Below are 24668 nucleotides of genomic sequence, written 5' to 3'. Positions count from 1 at the left end.
CTGATTTAAATTAACCGGACAAAACGAGCTAAACTTCAAATTTAAAATGCGTTTTCTCAAGTTGGGTTGAGTTTAGGTGAAAACTTATAAAGACAAAACTTGCTTAAAATTTTAGGAGAATTAATATGGTGTAATTTATTTTGCGAAATTCGGGCCCAAAATTTTACCCCAAAAATGGGTCATTTTGGCTTTTCTTAGTTAATAAAAAATTACGCCAAAAAATACCCAGTCGATCACAGTCATAATTATATCAAAGTGAGCTCCTTACGTAGCCCAACAAACTTTAAGAAGGGTTTATTCTCCAAAAAAATTTGCAAATCAATTAAAAAATGCTTTTAAATAAATAGTTGGTATTTTTTATAGTAAAAACGACCTTTTTTGTCTATCAAACAAAAACAAATTAACTTATACAATGTTTTGGAGAATATATCATTCTTAAAGTTTGTTGGGCTACGTAAGGAACTCACTTTATGTCTGTGATCGACTGGGTATTTTTTGGCGTAATTTTTAATTAACTAAGAAAAGCTAAAATGACCCATTTTTTGGGGTAAAATTTTGGGTCCGAATTTCGCAAAACAAATTACACCATATTAATCCTGCTAAAATTTTAAGCAAGTTTTGTCTTCATAAGTTTTCACCCAAATTCAACCCGATTTGAGAAAAACGCGTTTTAAATTTCAAGTTAACGCGTTTTGTCCGGTTAATTTAAATCAGCACTGTATTAACAAATCAATTATGACCTATAAGCTTATTTGAATCAATTTGGAACGATTTCTAATACGGATTAAATGGGTGCCGGACATCAAGCCTACGGGACTTCAAGCCGAATTGTAAAATTAGGGACTTCAAGTCGAAAATTTTCTCATTAAGTGATGAAGTAGGATTAATTTGAAAACTTTTTTTAAAGAATTTCCTACTTTTATGATCTTTTTTCAGTAATTATTCGTTTTTTCATAAAATTTAGGCCTCAAATGATGTTTAGGAAAGTTGAAATATAAAACACGGTTTGAACGCAATTTTCTTGTTTATAATTTATGCATTTCAAAAACCGTCTGAAATTATTAACGAATGCCAATCCTAAGTGATTCATTGTCATGAATAACGCTTATTATGGACTAAACTTGCCAAACCTTTAGAAAAGCAATGTTTTACAGATGAAAAAATTGTAATCTGAGGTGCTTGTAAAGTTTAAATTTCGGCCTGAAGTCCTTTCGGCTTGAAGTCCCGTCGGCTTGTTGTCCTAGACCCGGATTAAATATCGCTTACGCTTTAATATCGCGAAATATATCGCGCGTTAATTGTTCCGAGTTGGCCGAAATGGCAACCTTTAAACCCCCGTAACTTTACGAAAATTGGGTAGTCGAAAGCAACTATGATAGACAGGTCCTGCATGCATTTCGCATGTTATAAATTGAAAATTTATAATGGTGAAAAGTTCTACGAAGTAACGAAACAGAAAATTGATTTGCAAATATACTGCGGCTCCTTTCTGAATTGCAAAATCGCAATTATTAAACGACTTCAGATCCGTTTGTGTTTATTCGCAAGGGATCAGGATAATTTCAAGGGACCACTCTATCATAGTAGTACCGATACCGAATAAAGCTATGTACCGAAACCAATACCGCTGTGAGGGAGGAGCGCTGCATGTTTGAATTGATTTATGGTTTTTTCTATGGTTTTAAGAACATAGTGCTTTCGTGTGGTAAAATAGTGCTTTTGTGTGGTAAAAGAACATACAGAGAGGTAAATGAACAGATAGAAAAATAATATTGAGACTGAAATATTAAGATTCTACTTGTTTTAATACTAGATTTACATACAGACTAACGATGTAAATTGTAATATCAAGAAAAATATTTAGCAGGAGGTAGTTTCGATCTACCGACCTCTGGGTTATGGGCCCAGCACGCTTCCGCTGCGCCACCCTGCTATAAAGTATCTGAAGAACGTGCGTCTATATTCTGAATCCAATAGTGCTTTCGATTCAATTCAACTGTATTGTATATATAGCCATTACATTAGCATTTTAGACTTGCTTGCTTGCATTTGTGGTATTTTAGGGCTCTTTTCCAGTTCCCCCCTTTCAAATTCAATTTTGAAAAGTCGTTTTAACGTTGTCATAATGCATTGAAATTTGGCGTGGTGAACAAATCGACAATTCTGAACATATTTGTTCTTCATACTTTACAGCGTAACATCACGCATGTAGCCGTAATAACAAGTAAATCAAACATATAACTCGGTATTTTGAAAGGTGGGGGGAAACTGGAAAAGAGCCTATTTTAGTAAGGAAGCTACGTGTGCTCGGAGTTCTTCTAAAATATTCCCCCCCCCCCCCAAACCTCACAAGAGCACCAATTTTACGGTGTAACGAGTGGTTTAACAAGGTTAATTATGAGGTTCAAATATGTTTGTCATAACCTAATTAGTTCGTCTGTCAATTTTCATGACAATCGGTTAATTAGAACGGCTCTTTTCCAGTTTCCCCCCTTTCAAAATACCGAGGTTTATGTCGATTTGTTCACTACGCCATATTTCATTGCATTGTGACAACGTTAAATAGACTTTTCAAAATTGAATTTGAAAGGGGGGAACTGGAAAAGAGCCATTAGAACAGTAATTTTAATTATAAAAATTTCCAGGTGGGGGGAAAAGGAAAAAGAGCCAGAGCCGGTTATCTACCGGCGACCTTAAATCAAGAGCTCAAAATTGTCTGCTTAGTAGTCTTTGGCCAATTGAATACTTTTGGTACTAACGCGATCATTTGGAGGCTTAAGTTTTATGAAAAAGCCAATCACTACTGTAGAAAGATCATGAAATTGAGAAATTCTTCAAAAAAAGTTTTCAAAATAATCATATTTTATGACCTAATGAGAAAATGTTTGGCTTTAAAGTCCCTGATTTTACAATTCGGCTTGAAGTCCCGTCGGCTTGACATTCGGCACCCACCACAAATCTGAAGAGGAGGCAGAGGAGGATGTTAACTTGGTTATAATTTGGAATTTTCAGACATCAAATTCGAGCATTTAACATGCACTGCTTAGCAAATTTAATCTATCTATTGTATATTTAAATGCGGGCTTCACTATCTCACCATGTTTAAGCCTTTTCAACGTATTTTTTTTGCATGTTTAACGAAATTTTTTTTTCACGTTTAAGCTATATCGTATATTGCAATAGTTATGATTTTTTTTTTCGATTTTCGAGTTTGAATTTAGTGGTTGTTTCACCGAGTTTATAAATAAGCAGCCGAAGGGGGGTTCTGTTAGGATTCTTCAAGGGGTTGCAAGTTTGACCTCCAAAAATGAATGCCCAAATCATTTTAGTGTACGAGATACGACGAGTTTTGTGCAAAAAATTTCAGAAAACTCAAATTACAAAATAGTTTAAAAAAACTTGAAGTTTCCAACCTTGTAGTTGGATGCATTCAGACTACTCCCAAGGGTTGCGAATCTTGCCTCCAAATATGACTCCTTAAATCCTTTGTAATTTTAGAGATACGACGTTTTGTGATTTTTTAAAAAAATTTTCAGAAATTTAAAATTAACTTTTTTTCTTCAAAATTTGAAATTCTTAACCCTGTAGTTGGATGCTATCAGAGTACTCTCAGGTGTTGCGAATCTTTTCTCCAGTTATCACTGCTCAAATCCTTGTAATTTTTGAGATCTGACGTTTGTGATTTTTTCAACAAATTTTCAGAAATTTTAAATTGATTTTTTTTCTTCAAAATTTGAAATTCCAAACCCTGTAGTCAGGGGGCTATCAGGGGACTCCCAGGGTTTGTGAATCTTGCCTCCAGTTATGACTGCTGAAATTTTATAAGTTTTCCGCATATGACGTTTTTCAGAAAATTTAATTTTTTTTCTTCAAAATTTCAAATTCCCACTCCTGTAGTTGGGGGGCTATCAGAGTACTCTCATGGGTTGCAAATCCTGCATCCATTTATGGCTGCTTGAATCCTTGTAGTTCTTTTTTTTTCAAAAAATTTTTTGATTGTTTCCAAAAAAAATTTATAAGAAATTATATTAAAATTTGACAAAATTGATTAACTCAACTCAGTAATTGGGTGCTGCCAGGTTATTCTGAGGGATTCCAAATCTGGCCTCAAAATATGACTTCTCAGATCATTTTACCTACCAAGATTTGACGTTTTTTAAGGTGTCAGGTTTTATCAGGGTACTCTCAGACCTTGCAAATCATGACTGCTTAAATCATTTTACGTTCGAAGACATGACGTTTTTTCTATAATTCTCAAAAAAAATTTGATTTGAAATTTTTTTTAATTCCAAAACCTATAATGGGGTGATCTCATGGTACTTCCAGAGGTTGCAATTCTTTTCTTCAAGTTTTGACTGCTTAAATAATCTTTGTTTGGAGATATGCCATTTTGTATGCTGTTCAAAACTTTTGAAAAAATTAATCTTTAAAAAGAACATAACAAAATTTGAACTTCTCAAAATTATGATGGGGTGCTGTCGAGACACTCTCAGGAAGTTTTTATATGGACTCTGAAGATGACTGCTCAGCTCATTTCACTTTCCTAGATATGAATTACGATTCATTCTTCATGATTTTTCAAAAAAAATTGAATTAAATTTAAAAATATTCAACTATCAGTTAAACTAAGAAAAAAGTCTGCTGTTTTAAATAAAAAAGAACTAATTTTAACAAGTGTCTCATTCATGAATTCAGTGATTTTGCCAATGAAATTCTTGAATATGGGAAGTTTATTTGTATGCTATTAGCCATTCTGAAACCTAGTAGCTTCAGAGGTTTAACCATTTCAGTTGGAATTTTTTTGTTTAATTATTTTAATGAAAGCGTTGTTGGATGTGCCCGTGTCTTTTTACGGTTTGCATTCTTTTCGTTGTTTTTTTTTCATTTATTTTAGATATAAGCAGTTTTCATGTTAAATATTCTGTTTGAAGCATCGGAGGTGCGTTACACGCTAGTTCGAATGATTTGCTGGGTCCAGAATATATTCAAAAAATCTAACATTTTTGTTTGACGCTGTTTTTCGAATTTTTTGTTGAATTTTTTCATCTGGGGGAGGTGATTGTGTTCTCCAGGTTTGTTAACCGATTTTAAATCTCCAGTCATTGTAACACGAGATGGACAGTTGATTTCACATCATTTGAAGGAAATAAAATTTACAATTGTTATATTTCTTCTGAACAGAAATCTGTTTATAAGTAAACATAGCCCCCTTTTTTTGCTTCGGTAAAAAAATCCATATTTAGATACGAAGTAATAAATAAAACTGTTTTAAAATATGGATTATTCATTCTCCAAAGCTTCCTGGCATATTTTTTGTTCGGTTTGAAGTCCCGTCGGCCTGTTGTCCGACACCGTTCAAAATTGTTCAATTTAGTGCTTTGATGATGCCAATTGAAGTATCGAATAAGTTTGCGCGAGTGAGGCAGGTATATTTACATGGAGAAAAGTTCGACAATGACCGACCGGCGCATTTTGAATTAAGTTACATGCCGTAATTGCTTAAAATAATGTAAGTTGGGACCCCTCTATCACATTAGGTTTTTACCGGGACCACAGTTGTTGGTGTTTTCTGCTCTAAAACAACGTTAAAATGGTTTTTAAAACTTGATTTTAAAACCTGAAATTCAAATGTCGGGGGATATAAAAGAGCCAATTAACCTGCCTCACTCACGCAAGGTTGATTGCTTCATTATAGGGGTGGCGATTCGTTACTAGGTACCAAAGACGGGAAATAAAAGAGATCTATTGGTTATTTTACTGGGACCCCTCTATCACACTTGTATCGAGCATTTTGATCCAATTTTCAATATATGAAAATATCAGATTTAGGCTGTATAACAGAAAAGGCGGCACTACGTTGATCTGAACGCGATAGCTCGTCAAAAATTTGACAATACTTTCAGCGTGATTGCTTAGAATTAACGTGATTTGGGACACCTCGATCACACCTGTACAGAGAATTATGATCGAATTGTCTAGTGTGATAGAGGGGTACCAGTAGAAATCAAGTCCAAACCAAGACTAAATAAAAGCCAAGATTAAGGGGTCCCAAATCAAGTTAATTGTAAGCAATCACGCTGAAACTATTTTCATTTTTTTTTCAACGAGCTATCGCGTTTATTTATTGATATTTAATGCAAAGTAGATCTTCCTTGGGTTTCTAATATGATTTTTTCTATATTCCTCATTTGTACCTCATTTGTATACTTTTGATGGATTTAAATTAAATTACAATACGTTTGATAATGTTTGCAGGTCTGCAATCAGATTCATGCATTGAACAAACAAATTCCTCCTTGATTTGTCTCGTTTTTGAAGCGCATATGTAGTTTTTTATTTCAGGAGAAATACCTACTCACCATCAAATTGTGTACGAGCTGCAAAATGTGTTGAACCTCCTACCAGACGTGAACTTTGGCGAATTTGTGAAGAGCTACGAAGTACAGACAAATGACGAAATGGCAGTAGTCTATTTGGGAACTGTTATCAGAACTATAGTTGCTCTTCACAACCTTCTGAATAACAAAATTCACAACAGACAATTAGAGGAGAATAAAAAAGAGGACAAAAAGTCAAAAGAGGATAAAGACAAATCGAGTGGAGACAAAAAAGACGAAACGAGCAAAGGTGACAAAGACAAAGAAAAGGAGAAAGAAAAGGATAAGTCTTCCTCATCTGGGAAGAAATAGTTTGACCTGATCTGAATTATTTGTTTTTCGACTTAGAGATTGCTAAGCCTTCTGCGAAGAAATAAGTGTATGAGGCTAAAGATGTGGATAATTATGAGCTGAATGTATTTTAAACATGTTTGAGTGGAATCGGAATCAATGTTTCCGTTCTTGTAAATTGATAAATTTAGTGTTTCCGTACTCCAGTTTTTTTTAAATGAAGGAGTTATGTAAAAATCAGTCAAGCTCTATGAAAGCAGGGAGTTATGACAACACTTTCTCCAGTGAACAGGGTTATGTTTTTCTAAAAACAGAAAACATGAAACAAGGGAAGCCGATTACTGTGCAAGTAGCACAGACTGTTCCGACCGTAGTCTAAAAAAAAACAAGTTTTTTTTTTCAAATTGTCTTTTTTTTTCAGCGTGGTGTGACGAAAGGATCTGAACTAAAAACTAGAGGTCAGGCATATGCGACAGTCATAGTTAAATACGCAAATTGTAAAACAATTTTCAAAGAACAATGACTGGAATAACAAAAAAATTTCAATTTTTTGCAGTTATTTGAATTTTTTTAATTTTTCACAAATGGTGAAACACTAAACTAAAATAACTGCACTCGAGTGAAGCTAAATTTTACGGCTTAAATTAAGTTTCGTAAGCTTTTAAGCCATCAAAATAAGCTATTGCAAGCTTGTTCGCTGGCTTTTTTCGCTCGAATTAAGACGAAAAATCAAAACATTCAAACCGGTTTTCCTCGACAATGGGACAACTTTTTGAAAGTTTGAATTTCGATTGAAAAAATATTAATATGATATATCACTCGACACATTCCAATGATTATTTGTGGTCCCTGGTTTTGCTAGAAAAAAATTAAAAGACTCGAATAAAAAGTTCCTCCCCATTTTTGAAATGTTTGGAACAATAAATAGAAAGGTCACTTTCTACCAAAAATTGTTCAATTTATCAAAGACTACCAAGCCGACTGCCTAGTTTTCAAATTGCCCAATTGCATGCTACGCGCACATATTCAATTCGGGGCGATAACTGGCTCTAATTTTCCTACAGAGCTACCCCCTGTTGCCAAGCTCGCAACTTGCTGACGCGACTGCACTAATCATTTTTACACTTGCCAGCAAAGTGTATTAGTACGACTTTTATTTTTTTTCCAGGTTAAGTTGCAAACAAAAGTGATGCTTTTGGTGGCACTTTTGAATTGCTAGGCTGCGGTAGCAGTATAATATCATATGTGCTTTGACATTTGATTAGTAAAAAGTCAACACAGCTGATGCATTTTCAATTCATCAAATTATTCGTTTCAAACAGCAGTAAAATGATTACACAAGCAAAGATTGTGTTCTAGTATGAACTCTTTTTTTTCCAATCTACGTCGCCAATATAGTAAGCATGCTAACTTTTATTTGGTAAAACTTATTAGCTCGAATTTAGAGCAAAAATTAAAATTTTCAAAAGGGTTTTCTCGGCACTGAAAAATTATTTTCAAAAATGTTAACTGTCGTTTAGTCACGACTGAAAGGGCTTAAATATGATATATAACTCGACTCATTCCGATGGTTATTTTTGAAACCTGATTTCGAGCGGAAAATCTCCCTACACTTCAGAAGAACACAATTTCCAACAAAAAAATCTTTCTTTACTGCAGTCGGAACCATGTGCTTACTAGCACAGGAACCGGCTATCCTAATTAGCATTTAAGTTCAATTCAAAAATTACAAAAACCCACCAATTTGAAACATGTGGAGGACTTTGCATTGGGGTGTGTTTTTATTCCGATCATTTGAAAAATGTGGAGAAACTTCGTATTCGAGTATTTGTTTTTTTTTTTTACCGGAGAATATAGATTAAACTTTACCCGGAAAAGTTTTATCTGGCTTCAGAAACTAGAGTTATTGTAGCAAATCATTCCTAAATCGAATACTATGATTATTTTAGAAAAAATCTATTGTTAAAAAAAATGTTGAGCTATTTTACCGTGTTCGAAAAGTGCTAATTAAAGCTCCAAAAACTGCTTATTTAATCTTAACCTTCATTTTTCGTCTTATTTTGAGCTTTGCGCTGTCTACTTGCTCGCTTCACTCACTCGATTGAGCCTAAAACGTATAAAATTAAATCAGTTTTGACGACACAGAAAGTTTTTTGGAATTGCATAATTGTTCGAAACAATTGGGATGATTATTTGCGATGCCTGATTTTGCTTGGAAATGAAAGTGAAACAAACTCGGAACAAAATCTTCGAACGAGTTTCTGTTGCTTATGATTGCGGATTTCAAATCACGTCTAAAAGGATCTTAATATGACAGTGCTCTTGATCTCAAGATCCTTTTTGAGTTATAAAAGCTTAAAATAGTTTCTGTGAAAGAATTTTTCATGGTCGGGAACAATCTTGAACCAAATAAATCACATTGAAGAGGTACAACCGGTTGCTCAAAGGATCTCAAAGTGTTCTGACCATGCTTAAATTTAATTCATTGTCTGTTCCAAAAAGTTCTTTGAAATTCAGATGATCCTGCTTTATGTTCTATTGTCTTTTTTATCTCCCTATTTTACATATTGTTTGTCAGAAGATTTGGTCGCATCTTTTATGTTCAGTCGCTAGTTTGTTTTTAAGCCTAGTTGTTAGTTGCCCATAGGGAGCGCCTCATGCGAACTTGGCCCGAGTCTAAAGATCATTTTTACTTCGGTAGTCCGTAGCCACAGTTTTATTGGGGTCAGTTCAGTCGGGTTTGTGGGGCGGTTAAAAAGGTGAAGGGTAGTATGGGAAGACGGACAGTGGGAACAGTTTGGGGGACATTGGGGTCTATTCTATTGAGATAGGTATTTAAAAAGGGGGAGTAACCGGATCTGAGCTGTGCTAACATTGAATTTTGATGACAACTTAAAAAATCACAAACTATGGATCAAGGATAGCGAGTCGCTCTATACAAAGCAATATTCTCGCTGCGTAAAATATAAGAAAATAAAAATAAAGATTGAAAAAAATACTTTTTATCTAGTATTCTTCTATAACAAAAAGAATGGTAAGATTTATTTTTGCAATAGCATTTATGATTTTTCCATATGGAAGAGTACCAAAGATTTTTGTCCCCAAGTGCAGTTAGTAACAAAATATTTAATTGAGTTAAAATTTCTGTCATCCACAAATTAAAGGCTTCAATTGCAGTAATTATTAGGTTGCATTATTTCAGATAATGCAACTAAAGCCTAACCTCCATGACACCTTTAAACTGAAAAATAACGCTGACACTGTCGAATTTGCACCTAGATCAATTCAGTCTGCGCCCGAACTCGCAGTTTGTGGTTGTTACGAATTCGATTCATTGACAAATAAACGAATTGGAGGAGTTTCGCTTTTTCAGATTGATGACAACCGTTTTGTTAATATTCCCAAAGTTGATAATAATTGTGCTGTCTTGAACAGTAGCGCAGATTTTGGAGTTTTGGATATTAAATGGTGTAACAGTGAAAAATTCATTTGCGCTTGTAGTGATAGTTGTCTTCGAGTTTACGAAACAAGTGAAGTTAACGAATCGATTTCTGGTACCATTAATTTGACTTACAGAGAGACAAGCTCCTTGATTGTCAGTGAATCTATTGAAATTATTTTGTCGCTGGATTTCAGTGATGGCAAAATAATTTCATCGACTGATAAAGGTCAATTGTATTTAACGGATATTGAGTCAGGGTTAAGTGAAGTGAGTGGAAAGCACGAGAGTGAGATTTGGACCTGCGTCTTTTCACAACATGATTCGCGTATTGTTTTCTCCGGTGCTGACGATTGTTTTTTGAACGCTTGGGATACGAGAACACACAAAAAACTTGCGAAGTTTCCACATACTGCTGGTGTTTGTTGCGTGCAGACCGATAAACGATTAGAAAACTATGTATTGACTGGTTGTTATGACGACAAAATACACGTTTTTGACATGCGATTTCTCCCAGACTTAAACCAATCCTTGTTACATAATACAAACTGTGAATGGAGAACATTGAAAACTTTAGAGATTAAGGGTGGACCATGGCGGATAAAATTTAACCCTGAAGATCCGCAATTAGTAGGCGTTGCCGCAATGTATGAAGGCTATAAGTTGATAGAAAATCTATCCGAAGTTGGTGAAAAATTTAGCAATCCAGAAGAAACTGAGTTACTGGGATATGGTTTTGATTGGTCACGAAAAGACCCAAATAAATTCATGACTTGCAGTTTTTATGATAAAATTGTGTCATTATGGGAAATTCAAGCATCTTAGATAATCGTCTCGATTTTTTTAAATATTCCATGTCTGCTCATGCCAGCTTATGTATGATTTTGAGAACATAGATATAGATTTTATATTGCCATTTTGAGAACATAGATACTCTTGCGCAGGCGCGGATCGAGGAATTTATCGAGGGGGGGGGGGCGGATTTTCAAAAAAAAAATGAAAATTTTGTCTACCTTTTTTTTAGGTCGACCAAATTGATTTTCTGAGCTCTCCCAAATCACTTTAAAGACCCTAATTTGAGCAAATTTTCTGCGCCTAAGGCCAAAAAAGGCCTTAGGCGCCATTAGAAAAATTTTACCATCAGTCAGCCAAAAATGGCTATTTCAAAATAGTACAAAGGGGGGGGGGGGCTTTGGGTCGGCAGGGGGTCGAATTAAATGAGGGAATCACTTGTGGGTCATAAATAAAATTTCTCGTTTTCAGGTTTTATGTGTCACAGTTTAAGTGCAATGTCTAAAGTGTTTACATCTGCCAAATTAATTGCAGTAAGTATAACATGATATCAGTAATAATTTTTATTGCAAGTTATATCGCATGACCACTTGCGGTGCATTAATGAAACCTTATGAAGACCGAATGAGATTTACGAAGACAGAATAATAGAAAAGTGAATATATTGAAGCTAAGTATCTTAGATGATCTCGTTAAGGATAGTTTGAGAGAACATTTAGAATAGTTTTCTTTCAGTTCGGCTTCAGCGGTGGGTCGACTCAACTGCGAAATGCTGCATCTTTATCTGCTTCAAAAATGAAATTCGACCTGAACACTAAACCAAAAGCGAAGCCAGAGTCGTACGAGGACATCGTATTCGGCTCAGTGTTCACAGACCACATGTTGACGATAGAGTGGGATTCGAAGAGGGGCTTCCACGCTCCCCATATCAAACCGTTCGGGAATCTATCGTTGCATCCCGCTGTCAGTTCTCTCCATTATGGGTTACAGGTCAGGCGAACTCAATTATTAATGGAATTAAATGAAATGAAAAATTATAATTAATAAAATTATAATTTTAAACGAATAGACAACAATTAGATGTAGTAGTATTAAATGAAGCTTTGGCGTTAATGCTTAATAATTTTGAGGGGGTGGAAGCGCGCCCTGAAAATGCATTTTGAATTTTTTGAAGGTTGACCAAATTGGTTTTCCAAATTTCTTTGGAAGTCCCTCTTCGCTCGCGAAGCTCCTAAATCTGCCCCAAGCTTGCAGCGATCTGATATGCTACAGCTGTAAGAGTGTTTTAGCGTGGTCAACTTGGTAAGGTTTCAAAATGCGCTTATTAAATGCCATGCATTGAAATCAAGCGCTGAATTCTAACTGATATCACTGCTCAATTGAATATTCTTGATTAATCACACATTGTTGCAAAGTTGTGCGTAAAATTAAATTAAAAATTACAATGCTGTGTTTTAGAATTACATAAAAATTTACTCCGTATCAAAAAAAATTCTTTTTTTTTGAACCAATTTAAGAAGGACTTTAGCCAAGTGTCGTAGGGAAAACTATCATGGAAATCCTTTTAAGTTATCTGAAAGTTATTGTTTTTGTCAAATCTTTGTAATTTTTCAGTTTCTACACTGCCTGTAAACTTTGATTATTATTATTACATATCAAATTACAAAAAAATTCTGTGTTCTGTTTAATTAAAAAGATGGAGTTTGTTTCAGTTTAACAAGATGGAATTTGTTTCAGTTGTTTGAGGGCATGAAGGCCTACAGGTCAATGCGAACTGGGAAGGTGAATTTGTTCAGACCCAAGAAGAACATCGCCCGACTGAACCAGTCTGCCTCACGAATTGCACTACCAGTTAGTTTCAAGTCGTACATGCCATGCGAAATTGCAAATTTGAAACACAAATCATCAACCGACTAACTTATTTTTTTTGTACATGGTAACGCTCATAAACCCTTCTGTTAATTCTGGCTCGTTACTCATTCAATTGATCAACAGTGTGTTTGTTAGTTCGTGGACAGTGATGAGTTCCTGGCGTGCATCAGTGAGTTGGTGAGTTTGGATCAGGACTGGGTGCCCCACTCCAGAAGAGCCTCTCTCTACATGAGGCCCACATACATTTCCACTCAGGTACAATCCAATTTTTTCAGTTATAAATTTTAATTTAAGCAGATTTATTTCTTCATGTTGGGTTGGCTCTGTGTTGCTTTCTTTTTAACCTTGGCTCACGATTAATTTAATACTTTGAAGGCTCCGAAGATGCTTCTAGGAATTATAATCGGAAAACCCGTATCACACGGAACACATGTTTTCACGCCTACTCCCCCCCCGCCCTCATTTCTCGAACTTCTAGAAATAGCAGCGAAATCCTCTGCTTCCGAATTGCAAACGGGGGGGGGGGGGCTTCCGAATTGCATAAGGGGGAACAATAGATTCCATAATGTGGACGAGGTGTTTCTCAATGATGCAGTTCTAACTATGATGACAAACAAGTCATTAATTAGAAAGTTGAGTTTGTTTCAGCCAACTCTCGGTGTGTCGCCTCCTCACCGGGCAATGCTGTTTGTGTTACTCAGTCCAGTGGGTCCCTACTTCAAAACGGGCACATTCCAACCTGTGAGGCTTCTGGCAGACACCCAATATGTCAGGGCGTGGGAAGGGGGCACTGGCAAATACAAACTGGGAGGGTAAGTCGCAAATCTGTTTACAATTGTTGCTGAATTGTTCAGAAATCTTGAAAGTTTCGTAGATTTACAGAGATCTCATGTAAACCGCAAAAATACATCTTTTTTTGCAAAAATTTTGATCAGTCATGTCGCAGAAAATTTGTCGGTAAATGACATTTATAGACGATAAGCTTAATTTTTTGTGTGTACCATTGTATCAGGTGTTTTTTCTGCCAGTGTAATTTTTGGTCCTGGTTGTAAAATGAAGATTTTTATAGAAACTACGGAGCAACGATTGGAATTCAAAAGAAAGCAGAAAAATTGAATTGCCAGCAGCTGTTGTGGCTGTATGGGCCCAAGCACCATGTGAGTTATTAGTCTTTTTGTATGAAAGAGATTAATACAGAGTTTTTCATTTATTGTGGAAATGTATGACTTTACAACAGAAAGGTATTCATCATGATCAGGGGCGGATCTAGGATTTTCTCGAGGGGGGGGGGGCGGCTTTTCAAAAAATTTTCGAAAATTTTGACCTTTTTTTTAGGCCGATAAGATTGATTTTCCGAGGCAATTTTTGAAAAAACAGGTCAAAAAATCCGTTTTTGGGCACTTTTTGGGAAAATTTTGACAAAAAAACGCGTTTTTTTGGCGCGCGCTCCCCCTCAAAACTAGTATATATTGGCGCTCAAGGCGCCTTTAGAAAAATTTTAGGGTCGGTCGGCCAAAAATGGATTTCTTAAAAAGTACCAAAGGGGGACCCTTTGGGTTGGCAGGGGTTCGAATCCCTGAGGGGGGGGGGGGGGGGGGGGGAGCGTCCGCCACATAACCCAACCCCCACCCCCCCGCCCCCCCCCCCCCAAATCCGCCCCTGATCATGATAGAGGGACCGAATGATGGAAAATTAAAGTTAGCGAGTCGATTGATAATTGAAAATTTGAAAGATATAACGAAAATCTCAAGAAAGCAAATAAATTCAGGGCATCATAATGCAAATAATGCAAATAGTTTGGTACGTATTACCAGTTTGCCGATCCTGGGATACTGCTTTCTGTTTATTTAATTTTTGGTTCTCTGCATGATCCGTTCAGCGAATAGGAACTTGTTAGTTAAAGACGATTCTGATTGAAAAGAAGTTTTCCATCATTCGGGCCCTCTTACATAAGCATAGCCAATTTTTTTCCAGAATTATTTTAAGCTTCAGGAACTTGTTGATGATGTTAGCTAAAATAACATTGAAAAACATTTTATAGTCTTTTTGAAAATCATAATATGTTTAATTCTCTCTTCATTTCAAAAGCGAATTTCCCCAGGGCACCTTGATAGAAGCTGAAAATATCGCTCAATCCTATCGGAAGTTTATTTGTGGTACATCATTTTTAGGCGAAGAACCTCACCTGAGGCCTTAGTTTTTTCAGTGGTCGAAATGATGTTCAGTAGTCGAAACAATCAGCAAAAGACTGAGCTTTCGACTAGCTGCACCAAAATTTAATCCACGTTATTTACACTTGTAAAAATTAATCTGCTGTTGTGTTTAGCTGACAGAAGTGGGTGCAATGAATATATTCGTATATTGGACCAACAAAGACGGAGGTACGCAATCTTTATTAAGAACTCATTGATATTGAGAAAAAGTCGACGAAAAAAGTTATGAGGAAAAAATAAAACCGCTGTTGTATGAGACCGACTAGGAAAACGAGATCCACTTGTACCGCTAAAAAGCGCATTATCAAAAGGATATTTTGACCATGGAAGACATTTATTTTTGTAAACTTGCTCTTGTTAAATTATTATTGTGATTTTTTGTAAGATTTTTTTGATGTTCAGAGAAGGAGCTGGTGACACCTCCTCTGAGTGACCTCATATTGCCAGGGGTGACACGAGACAGTATTTTGGAACTAACCGACAGCTGGGTTAGTCACTTTTTCTTGACCAGTCAGCTCAGCGAACAATATTGCCCAGCTGCATATGTCTGAAATGACATTGACTAAAACTATTTTTGAACGATCTCGATCTTCTGTTACTTTCAAGTTACCCAATATATTATATCACGTGTTTCCGTTTAAGGATGAATTTCAAGTTGAGGAAAAGAAAATTTCAATGCCAGAAGTATATCAAGCAGCGCTTGACGGAAGGGTGAGTCAATTCAGTTTCTGATTGTGCATGCGTTTTTTCGAAACAAATATTCAAGGAATAGGTTTTTTTCCGAGTACTGAAAATGGGGAGCAACTTTGTCTTCGGGTGTGTTAAGGTTTTTCTTGTTTTGGTTTCCCACGCAAAATCAGATACCACAAATAATCATTGGAATGGGTCGATTGATATATGATATTAATGCCCTTTCAGTCGTGATTGGATCGACATTAAAACATTTCAATAAGTTTTACCAGTGACGAGAAAAACCGGTTTGAAAGTTTTCAGTTTTTGTCTTATTTCGAGCTAGTTAAGCGAGCGAGCAGGTCTAACGACGTAAAAGACGTTTTTTTCTTTAACTTGGAAATTTTTTTGAAACACTCCAGCAAAACAAGTGTTGGAAGCTTCATTTAGCGCTTTGTTTGCATAATTTTTTTTGAAAATCAATAATTTTAATTGATTATTCATTCTTCGAATAGAACCTCTGCCAATTATGGCTAAATCACTAAAGTTTGCGTGCAAAAGCGAGCTGGAAAAATAGAAAAAAATTGTTCTTTTTATGAATGTGGTCGCAACATTCTGTGCTTATTGCACAGCAACCGCTTACCCTTGTTTCAGTTAGAAACAGTTTTTTCGTTTCAGTTTTTTTGTTTCAAAAGCTTACTTAAAATTTTCTAGAATTGCATAATTGCCATGGTTTTTTAAATGACTTTGAATGAAGTGAAGCCACTTTTTAGATCGTTTGGTTTTTTCAACACATTCATGAAGTTTGTTCACGCTTAATCTAAAGTTTTTTTGTGGTGTGATTTTTGATTTCTTTCGAGTTCAATTCACAAGCTTCGAATATGAATTTCAACTTTTAAACTTTCCGGCGGAATAAAAAAGTTATCGAATCAGCTTTCTCTAATAGGGTTTGTTTCATCAAATACAGAGGCGGAGCAAAGCTTCTCCACAGCAATAATACAACACAATCATAGCATTGTAAGCTAGAGAATAGAGATTGTGTGGAAAGCCACAGAAAGAAAAAATGTTTTAAAATTGGTGTTGAAAAAACAGACCTTTAAAAATTTTATCTGTTTGTCTCGATTGACCTTCAGTTTCTGGAAAACATCCGAGAAATGCAATCATCAGTGATAAATGAGGCCTCAGTTTTTTTACCGAGCAGCCAGATAACCGAAATTACTTGAGTAGACGCCTGTTGGGCCGAAAATATAATTGCCAAAAAATTTATTGTTGTCAGAAAAACTCTTACACCCCCATCACTCCTGAAGCATTCAATAAATCTATTCTGTTTTTCAAACTACTAATTATAAGATTACTAAGGAGTTATAAGGCTAGCCGACACCATTAAGTTGAAAAAAAATTTTGAAATCAGACTTGGTAAATATTCAAATTTCAGAATTCAGAATGAATTTCAATTATCGTAAAAACTATTCTTTTCAAAAACAAGGATGACTGGGTAGTGTGCAAACAAAACAGCACAGAATGCTCCGATCCTAGTCTTGAGAAAATACCTTTTTTTTCAAATTAGTGACGTTTTTTTTCTGTGCAGTGTGATAAAATGATCTGAACGGAAAAACCGAAATTAGGCATATTAGACAGTCTAAGTCAAATAGACTAATTGTGAAACAGTTTTTGTTGAAAAATAAAAAAACCGAAAAGAAAAATGTTTTTTTTTTCAATGAATATTTTGTTTTGAAGCTTTTGCTTTCGAAAATGGCGCTAAAAACTCGAAAATGGCGCTGAAAAACTGAAGTTTTTGCTGTCGAAAATGGTGTTAAACAACTAGCTTTACACGGGTAAAACTAATTTTCACGGCTTGAATTAAGCTAAAAAAAAGCTTTTGTAAGCCTGCATGCTCACCTAATTAGCTCACAGTTAGACCAAAAATAAAAAAAATCAAACCGGTTTTTTCTCTGCAGTTGAGAAAAGTTTTTCAAAATTTTTTGATGTTCCAAAAAACGACTGAAAGAGCTGTAATATGATATATAACTCGTCCCATTTCGTTGACGTTTTTTGGTACCTGCTTTTGCGTTGGAAACAAAAAGAAAAAAAAGAGAAAAAACTAAAACACACCCGATTACAAAGTAAGTTCCTCCACATTTTTGAAATGGTCGGAACAAAAAGTCGACAAAAATAAGCTGACAAACAATATTCAGGCTTTTCAATTTTTACCAGAAAAAAAATCATTTATACATATCAAAAAAAAGGTCCGGTGGGATTCGAACTCCAGACCTTAAGATCCAAAGATACGAGCTTTACCTCTAGGCTGAGTGGTAATTGGGCTGTACAATGTCGATGTTCCATAATAAAGGAAAATCATTTTGTTACAGATTTATCAGTTGTTTTCGGGGAGAAAGTCAAGTTCCCCATTACATTCACTCTCGCATGTTAATCGTAGAAGATTTTTGGATTTTGAAAAACTTCAGCTTGATGCATTTTTTCCCTCGAAAAGGTGAAAAATGTGCAGAAAAATATTGAATTCCTTGAATTCATTGATTCTTTTCTAACTTTCCGTTGGCTATGTTCTTGAGCTAAATGTGTGTTTTAGCTGCATGAAGTCTTTGGCGCAGGAACCGCATGTTGTGTTTGTCCAGTGAAATCTATTCTGTATCAGAGATCACTGGACCAGCCGGAAATTGACATCGAGATTCCGTTCGACGAGAAAACATCCTTGGCCAAACGAATCTACGACAGTATCACTGCCATACAAGTAAGAAATTACAAAAAGTCTGTCTATCTGTGCTGTATAATATCTTGGTTATTTGAGAAAAACTGGAGCACCATTTGTAATGTAACCAGTTCACTTTCTTCCAATGTACCTCGCAAATTTTATTGCGCAGTTTTTGCACGCTTTCAGGGATTATAAAGTATGCGAATTTCTATAAAGTACATTGTTGTAGGGTTTATATTCCGTTTCAGTATGACGAAGTGGACAGCGAATGGTCTGTGGCAATTGAGGATGTGATCAGCGAATCAAAAGACAGGATTTTAGCTTCTAGCCTCAAGTAGTAAAGCAAATCAGATCAGCAGAAAAGCAATGGGATTAAATCATCAGATACGCAATGCAAGTAGTGCAAAAGATACTTACCAAATTTGGAGAAAAGGGTCACACTTGACGACACTTGTAGTGTTTAAGCCCATTAGTGTTTAGTATAGCATACTGTAAGGTACTCAGGATCTTAGTGTTTTAGTTTTAATTACGTAGATATCAGATATCGTTGAATTTAGTGTTCTATAAAAACTTGTTTTGCTATCAATTAGTCTGAAGCAGACCTTCATTGATCTCAAGATGTGTGACTGGTTTATTTAAATCCCCATTTCACAACAATAATGACGGATGTTTCAAACTGAATTGGCGTGAAGGGGAATTCTCGCTCGGCTAATTCAATTATATCTCGGCCAGTCAAATTAGTAATAGAGTCAGAACATTAAATTGAGGCACCATTTTCCCCTGCTTTCAGGCACATTAATTCATTATCTATGTGTTTGAATAAAAATATTTACTGATCAGATCGGGGAGTGGGAAGTATCTTTTCATTGGGTTTGAATTTTTACCTTCACAAATCAGATGCCTTTAAAACAAGTGGTGTAAGATAATGTATTCATCGTATTGAAGCCATTTGAATTGTAATTTGGACTGTGCATAAATCCAAATACTTCGCTTCTCAAAGTACATTTTGACGTTAAAATGGCACTTAGATGTCATTTTAGCAATTGAACAGACTGAAATTTTTGTTTTTAAACAATATTTGAATGTTCGTGTTATTAGTCTGTGGAATAATTTTTTTGACATCGCTCCGAGTATTAATTTTTTATGAATAACAAAACGAAAAAGTTTTTTTTTTAAATTCGATAGTCAATTGTACAAATTCTGCATTTGGGTGGCAGAGGTCGCAATATGTTGGAAAAAACGGCGAAGTTACCACACTTTACGAAAAGTTTTATATTGAAGATAGTTGAAAGAATTGCATTGCCATTTTAGTTTTAACCTGGAAATATATTTCGAAACTTCCCTGTGCGAGTGGGGTACTACATTCTTCTTAATCAACTTGATGTGCATCCGATTCGCTCAGTCAAATTTTTTTTTGCATAACTGTTTTTTTTTCCATCTGAATCAGCTTTTTAGTCATTTTCCGATTCATCAAGGCAACTTGACCTCTGGGGACTCAGTTTAAGAAGTGGATGAACCTAATGATCATGTTTTTATCGCGCAAATCCACTTGCTGAAAATCAACGACAGATTAGGTCGTGTAAAATATCACATTTTCGCTCCATGGCTCTTCAAGAGGTTGAATGATAAAAGAGCTTTCCAACCTTTTAGTTTCTAATGCTTCGTAGGCATCAAAGGTATAGTCAAATACGGTTGGCTCATAGATCAACATAAATGAGAGACCCTAGTTGAATAATTATGTCCTTGCTTAGGCTTTTGCAGGGTTTCAGATCTTTCACTTGTAGTTTCTCATGTTTGGGGCATTTCATGGTTTTACCTGATGTGTATGGGTCTAGTCTCTAAAACCCTTGTTGATCATATGATTAACATTAGGTTTTTTACGTGCTTGCAAAATTTTGTTCCCATGTTAGTTCGATTCGTTTTTGCTGTTTTTAGGTAAATTCACGAAGTCATTTATCATTATTTTAACCATATTTTTAACCAATGCAATTAAATCGAAGGCAGTTGACGCTCCCATGATAAATGAAGTTGACGCAAAAAGAAACGCGCTCGGCTTCCAGTTGGATTCCAGGTTCATAAGTTGATTTCAATTTTCAATCAAGCTAAGGCAATGGACTCGAAAGTTTACGGTAGTCGAAGGCGTAGTTTCGATTCCCGTAAGAGGTAACTTTATGTTTTTCTATATTTCAGTGTTTTTTTTGCATTTTCTTGCTATTTGAAAGCTCCTTTTTGCCATTTTTTGCTTGCGAAGTGAAGTTTTGACTCTGTGTTAGAATTCGCAACGGAGTAAAAACAGGTACCAATTGATCCGAACTTACTCAAATTGGGTTAATTTTTTTAAGCAATCGTCAATCATAAAAGATTCCTGAAATTCAATGAACTTCAAGGAGATGTGTTTTCTTTGAAATTCAGAGGAAAACTTTTTTTTGTTCCGATCATCGTCGTCTTACCCCCTCCTCTTAAAAGGCGGTGGGAATTAACTGCAGTACAGGGTAGGAACTTTCTGCCCGATTTTAGGTATCTATACGAGAGCTTGAAGGTGAAGGGATGAGAAGTCAAGTGTGATATTCAAGCCCTATTGGTTCGGATCCCAAATTCTAATGTCGAGAATAAGCTGTCTTATCTTTTTATAGCTACTATATTTGTAACTTTCGCTTAGCTATAATCAACACATTGTTGCAATTCCTTATCTCATTGAAATCTTTCCCAGCGCTTAGAAAACTGAAAAAAATCTTATTCGATTTGTAATTTGTTGGATAATTTTATGATTTGTTGGATAATTTTATGTAGACCACGGTGGTTTTTTAAACATTTTTTTTCCATTTTTCTCAAATAATATGAACAAAACTTGAGTCACCCTGCTACCGAAAGTAACGGAATATTTGTGCTCGGGATGGGTTTTTCTTCAGACAAATTTCGACTTTTCACCTAGCCTTTTTTGACGGAATTTTATAAAGCTTTCAAAAAATATTGTTGTCCTGAGCTGAAAGTCGTGAAGTTATGGGGGTTTAAAGACTGCCATTTTGGCCAAATTGGGACTAATAACGCGCGATATATTTCGCGCTATTAAGGCGTAAGCGGAGTTTTAATCCGTCATAGAAATTGTTCCAAATTGGTTGAAGGACGCTCGTTTGCCATAATTGATTTGTTACTAGGAGCGAAATTTATCACTTTGTACTTAACTTGGCGTGTTGGTGAATGATTTACACAAAAATCTCAAATTAAAAAAGAATTTCATTTTATTTATATTACTTAATTTTTTCATGATATTACTGCTCTATAAATTGAAGCATGTTAGTTGATAAATTTCCTTTTTTTTTCAAATTGACTGGTACTGCTTATGCGTCATACTTGGCGTGCGTTATCGGTCATATTTTTGCTTGTGCATGCGAAGTGCAACTTTGCCTCTATGTTTAACTTTGCGTACGCTAACGCAGCTTTGCCTGATACTTTGTTCTATTAAATCTAGATGTTAAACTCTATTTATTTTCAAGGTGTGGGCTATTTTTAAATCATCTCAGTTATTTGCTGATGTTTTTTTTTTCAGTGAAATATGACGGATGTTTGTGAAAGTGATGAAAAAGATTCTGCTGCAGAGGTGGAAAATTCCGAAATAAAAATTGAAACAGGAGGTGGAGACACTAAATCTCAACACCAAACCCCGTCCTATTCCGACGATCTAGATCCAGAACTAGATGCGCTCCTAGACGATGCAATTAAAGGGTTCGGGAATACTTCTGCACCCGAAAGCAGTACCATTCCTAAATCTAATTCTAGTGCTAACTCGCAAGCCAGCAGCCAATCATCATCCATCTCTTCTGGGACAAAGGTCAAAACAAAAAAGCAGTCGACTAAAAAGCAGCAGCAGCAAGCTCAAGGTATAGAGAGTTTGTTACATGGCAATCTGGGTGGCTCGGACTTCGAAGCAGAGTTCAAGAAGCTTCTGTCAAGTGAAGCGGCTGAGTTGGGAGACCTTTTAGCGTCTGAGTTTGAAAAGGCAATGACAGACCAGGGATCCGCTCAGGTATATTTCTAAAGCTTCACTTGAAGTTTGTGCTCAAAAACTTACTCTTTTTACATTGGAACAAATTACCTTGTTCTTATCTGTTATCACCGCGATGTGAAACCGATACTTACAAATTTTTAAGTGTAATCAGAAGTTTGTTCCTGAGTTTTTTTTTTGAAAAAGTCAAGGTACAACTAGTATGCGACGAATAATATAGTCATCACATCACATTCACTAATGAAACAACCTTATGGTTATTTACGTTTTATTTCTGAAATTGAGGAACATTTGAAGCTATCCTATTGCAATTTGTCTATAAATAACATTAATATGGAGGTGTATTACTTTTACTTGCTATGAATTGGATAAATAAAATTTTAAGTTACACCGCGTTGTCATTTGTTCTGTTTTGCTTAAGGCGAACTTTGATACAAAGGCTGTTGATATGGTTGATTCATTGTTTGGTTCCAGGAGTCATTATTTAGTGAAAACGATTTAGATGATCAAGCTAGTTATGAAGATCAGCTGTGTCGCAAAATGGAGCAACTAACAAAAGAAATGGAGAAAACTTTACATGAGTCAACTTCGACATCCGGGAAAGACCATCCGCATCACGCCTCGGGAGTCGGCCCGGACGAGTTTGAAAAAGTGTTTGGAGACTTATTGCCAGGTATGTACATAAATATTGTCATTGTAACCAACGAAAATTAATTAGAGTGGTTAATAGTGAGTTACCGTGGTTTTTTATGTAGGTCGTGCTGATTTTTTTTCAGGAAAAAGTCTGTTCACTTACAAGTTAGGTTCTTAGCATTTTCACTTGTGTTTTTTTTTCAAGCTTAGTTTTTTTTAGTTTAAAGGATTGCAAGCTCCACTATTGAGCAGCAAAAGTGTAAAGGTCGCGAAAAACGTGGATGACTTCTTTTTTCAAAAATCGACTTCGATTTCCTGAATACCCAGCGGCAGGCTGCTCAAACTGGTCACTTTAAGCGACCTGGTCACTTTTTGGTCACTTATTTTTTCTAGGTCACTTTTTGTTGAAACTGTTGTGTATATCAAGGGAATCCTAACAATTGTCGAAAGTTTTTCCAGATAAGATCATGGTACGTTGCAAGTTCAATCAGAAACTTCAACAAAAGTTCACCTGGGCGCTTAAAAATTGAAAATTTGTCGACTTTTTTTTAGGTCGACCGAATTGATTTTTCGAGCTCTCCCTAAGCACGGTTTGGTCCCTGTTTTGGCCAAATTTTCTGCACCGCAGGCAAAACTTTGAAAAAACAGTCCAAAAATGGTAGGTCACTTTTTTCTCTGACCGATTTGAGCAGCCTGCCCAGCGGAATAAAAAATTATCTATTGATCCAGCTTTCTCTAAATGGGATACATTTCAGTAAAAAACCTAATCAGAATCAATCCTTAAAATTCAAAGAGCTTCAACGTGATATATATTTTTTCTTCAAATATCGGAAGTTCGAAATGTTCAAAAATTTAACCATCTGTTGGCAATGTTTTAGGACTAGACGACGGAGAATCAAACTTTGACGACGTCCTGCAAGACCTCATTTCCTCACTCCTTGACAAAGACATTCTCTACCCCTCGATACGTGAGCTAAACGAGAAGTATCCGCCCTGGATGGCCGAAAACAGACACTCGCTCTCAGAAGAAGACGCCGTCCGATTCGATAAACAGATCTCAATCATATCTAAAATTTGTAAAGAGTATGAAACGCAACCAACAAGAAACGAAACGAGTGTCGATGATGGACCATCTCAGGAGGCGAATAGCGAACCTGATCCAAAGTCAACGGAACGAATCGTATCACTCATGCATGAAATGAGAGAACTGGGGAACCCGCCTGAAGCCCTGATGGAAACCATACAACCAGAAGGTGGGGCTAATTTACCTGGTCTGTCATCTTTGTTCCAATCTGGGACAGGAGAAAACCCTGGATGTCCAGTGATGTGATTAATGATTCAAAAACTAAACTTGTGTACTCCTAAGTTCTCTAAATGAATTGTCCAGATATCTTTCATAATGAGCCCACTTTGTCTATTATAGATTACAAATATCACAATTCACGATCGCCACGTTTGAATATATATCTATTTTGGAAATTAAAGATTGATTTATACCTTTTCAAATACAGTTTGTCAAAATTAGGGAGGTACACAGTGTCACTTTAGTTATTCTTACATCAATTGACCCTGTTTACCTCCTTAATTTTAAACCTAAAGAATTGATCCGTTTTAAGGGTGTAATTTCGGTTCAAAATTTTGCAAAAAATTGCAACATTAAAAAGCTGGT

At 35.7% G+C, this 24668-nt stretch overlaps 3 protein-coding genes and 1 non-coding gene across 4 annotated transcripts in view; 3 read left to right on the top strand and 1 right to left on the bottom strand.

Moving 5' to 3' along the window:
- LOC134840250 (branched-chain-amino-acid aminotransferase, cytosolic-like) overlaps positions 1–18905 on the top strand; it is a 68645-nt gene extending 49740 nt beyond the window's left edge. Inside the window, exons 2-12 of the mRNA XM_063855997.1 lie at positions 11369–11432; positions 11635–11889; positions 12637–12750; positions 12907–13026; positions 13420–13583; positions 13841–13928; positions 15098–15152; positions 15387–15472; positions 15627–15695; positions 18241–18402; positions 18612–18905. Of these exons, the coding sequence (XP_063712067.1) occupies positions 11376–11432; positions 11635–11889; positions 12637–12750; positions 12907–13026; positions 13420–13583; positions 13841–13928; positions 15098–15152; positions 15387–15472; positions 15627–15695; positions 18241–18402; positions 18612–18701 (1260 nt within the window). The 5' untranslated portion in view covers positions 11369–11375 and the 3' untranslated portion in view covers positions 18702–18905. The remainder of the gene's footprint in view (positions 1–11368; positions 11433–11634; positions 11890–12636; positions 12751–12906; positions 13027–13419; positions 13584–13840; positions 13929–15097; positions 15153–15386; positions 15473–15626; positions 15696–18240; positions 18403–18611) is intronic.
- Trnam-cau (transfer RNA methionine (anticodon CAU)) lies at positions 1862–1933 on the bottom strand. Its single transcript has one exon. It is a non-coding gene; the product is annotated as a tRNA-Met (tRNA).
- On the top strand, positions 9832–10936 carry LOC134839596 (diphthine methyltransferase homolog). Its single transcript, XM_063855201.1, has one exon. The coding sequence runs from the start codon at positions 9874–9876 to the stop codon at positions 10930–10932; it is 1059 nt and encodes a 352-aa protein (XP_063711271.1). The 5' UTR covers positions 9832–9873; the 3' UTR covers positions 10933–10936.
- A 3009-nt stretch (positions 18906–21914) lies between the features above and the next one.
- LOC134839424 (peroxisomal biogenesis factor 19-like) lies at positions 21915–24493 on the top strand. The gene is made up of 3 exons (XM_063854965.1): positions 21915–22387; positions 22841–23039; positions 23878–24493. The coding sequence occupies exons 1-3, from the start codon at positions 21917–21919 to the stop codon at positions 24327–24329; spliced, it is 1122 nt and encodes a 373-aa protein (XP_063711035.1). The 5' UTR covers positions 21915–21916; the 3' UTR covers positions 24330–24493.
- The last annotated feature ends 175 nt before the right edge of the window (positions 24494–24668 follow it).

This window comes from Symsagittifera roscoffensis, chromosome 2 (genome assembly GCF_963678635.1).
Source record: "Symsagittifera roscoffensis chromosome 2, txSymRosc1.1, whole genome shotgun sequence".
Lineage (NCBI taxonomy): Eukaryota > Metazoa > Xenacoelomorpha > Acoela > Convolutidae > Symsagittifera > Symsagittifera roscoffensis.
This window is presented reverse-complemented; position numbering and strand designations above follow the sequence as displayed.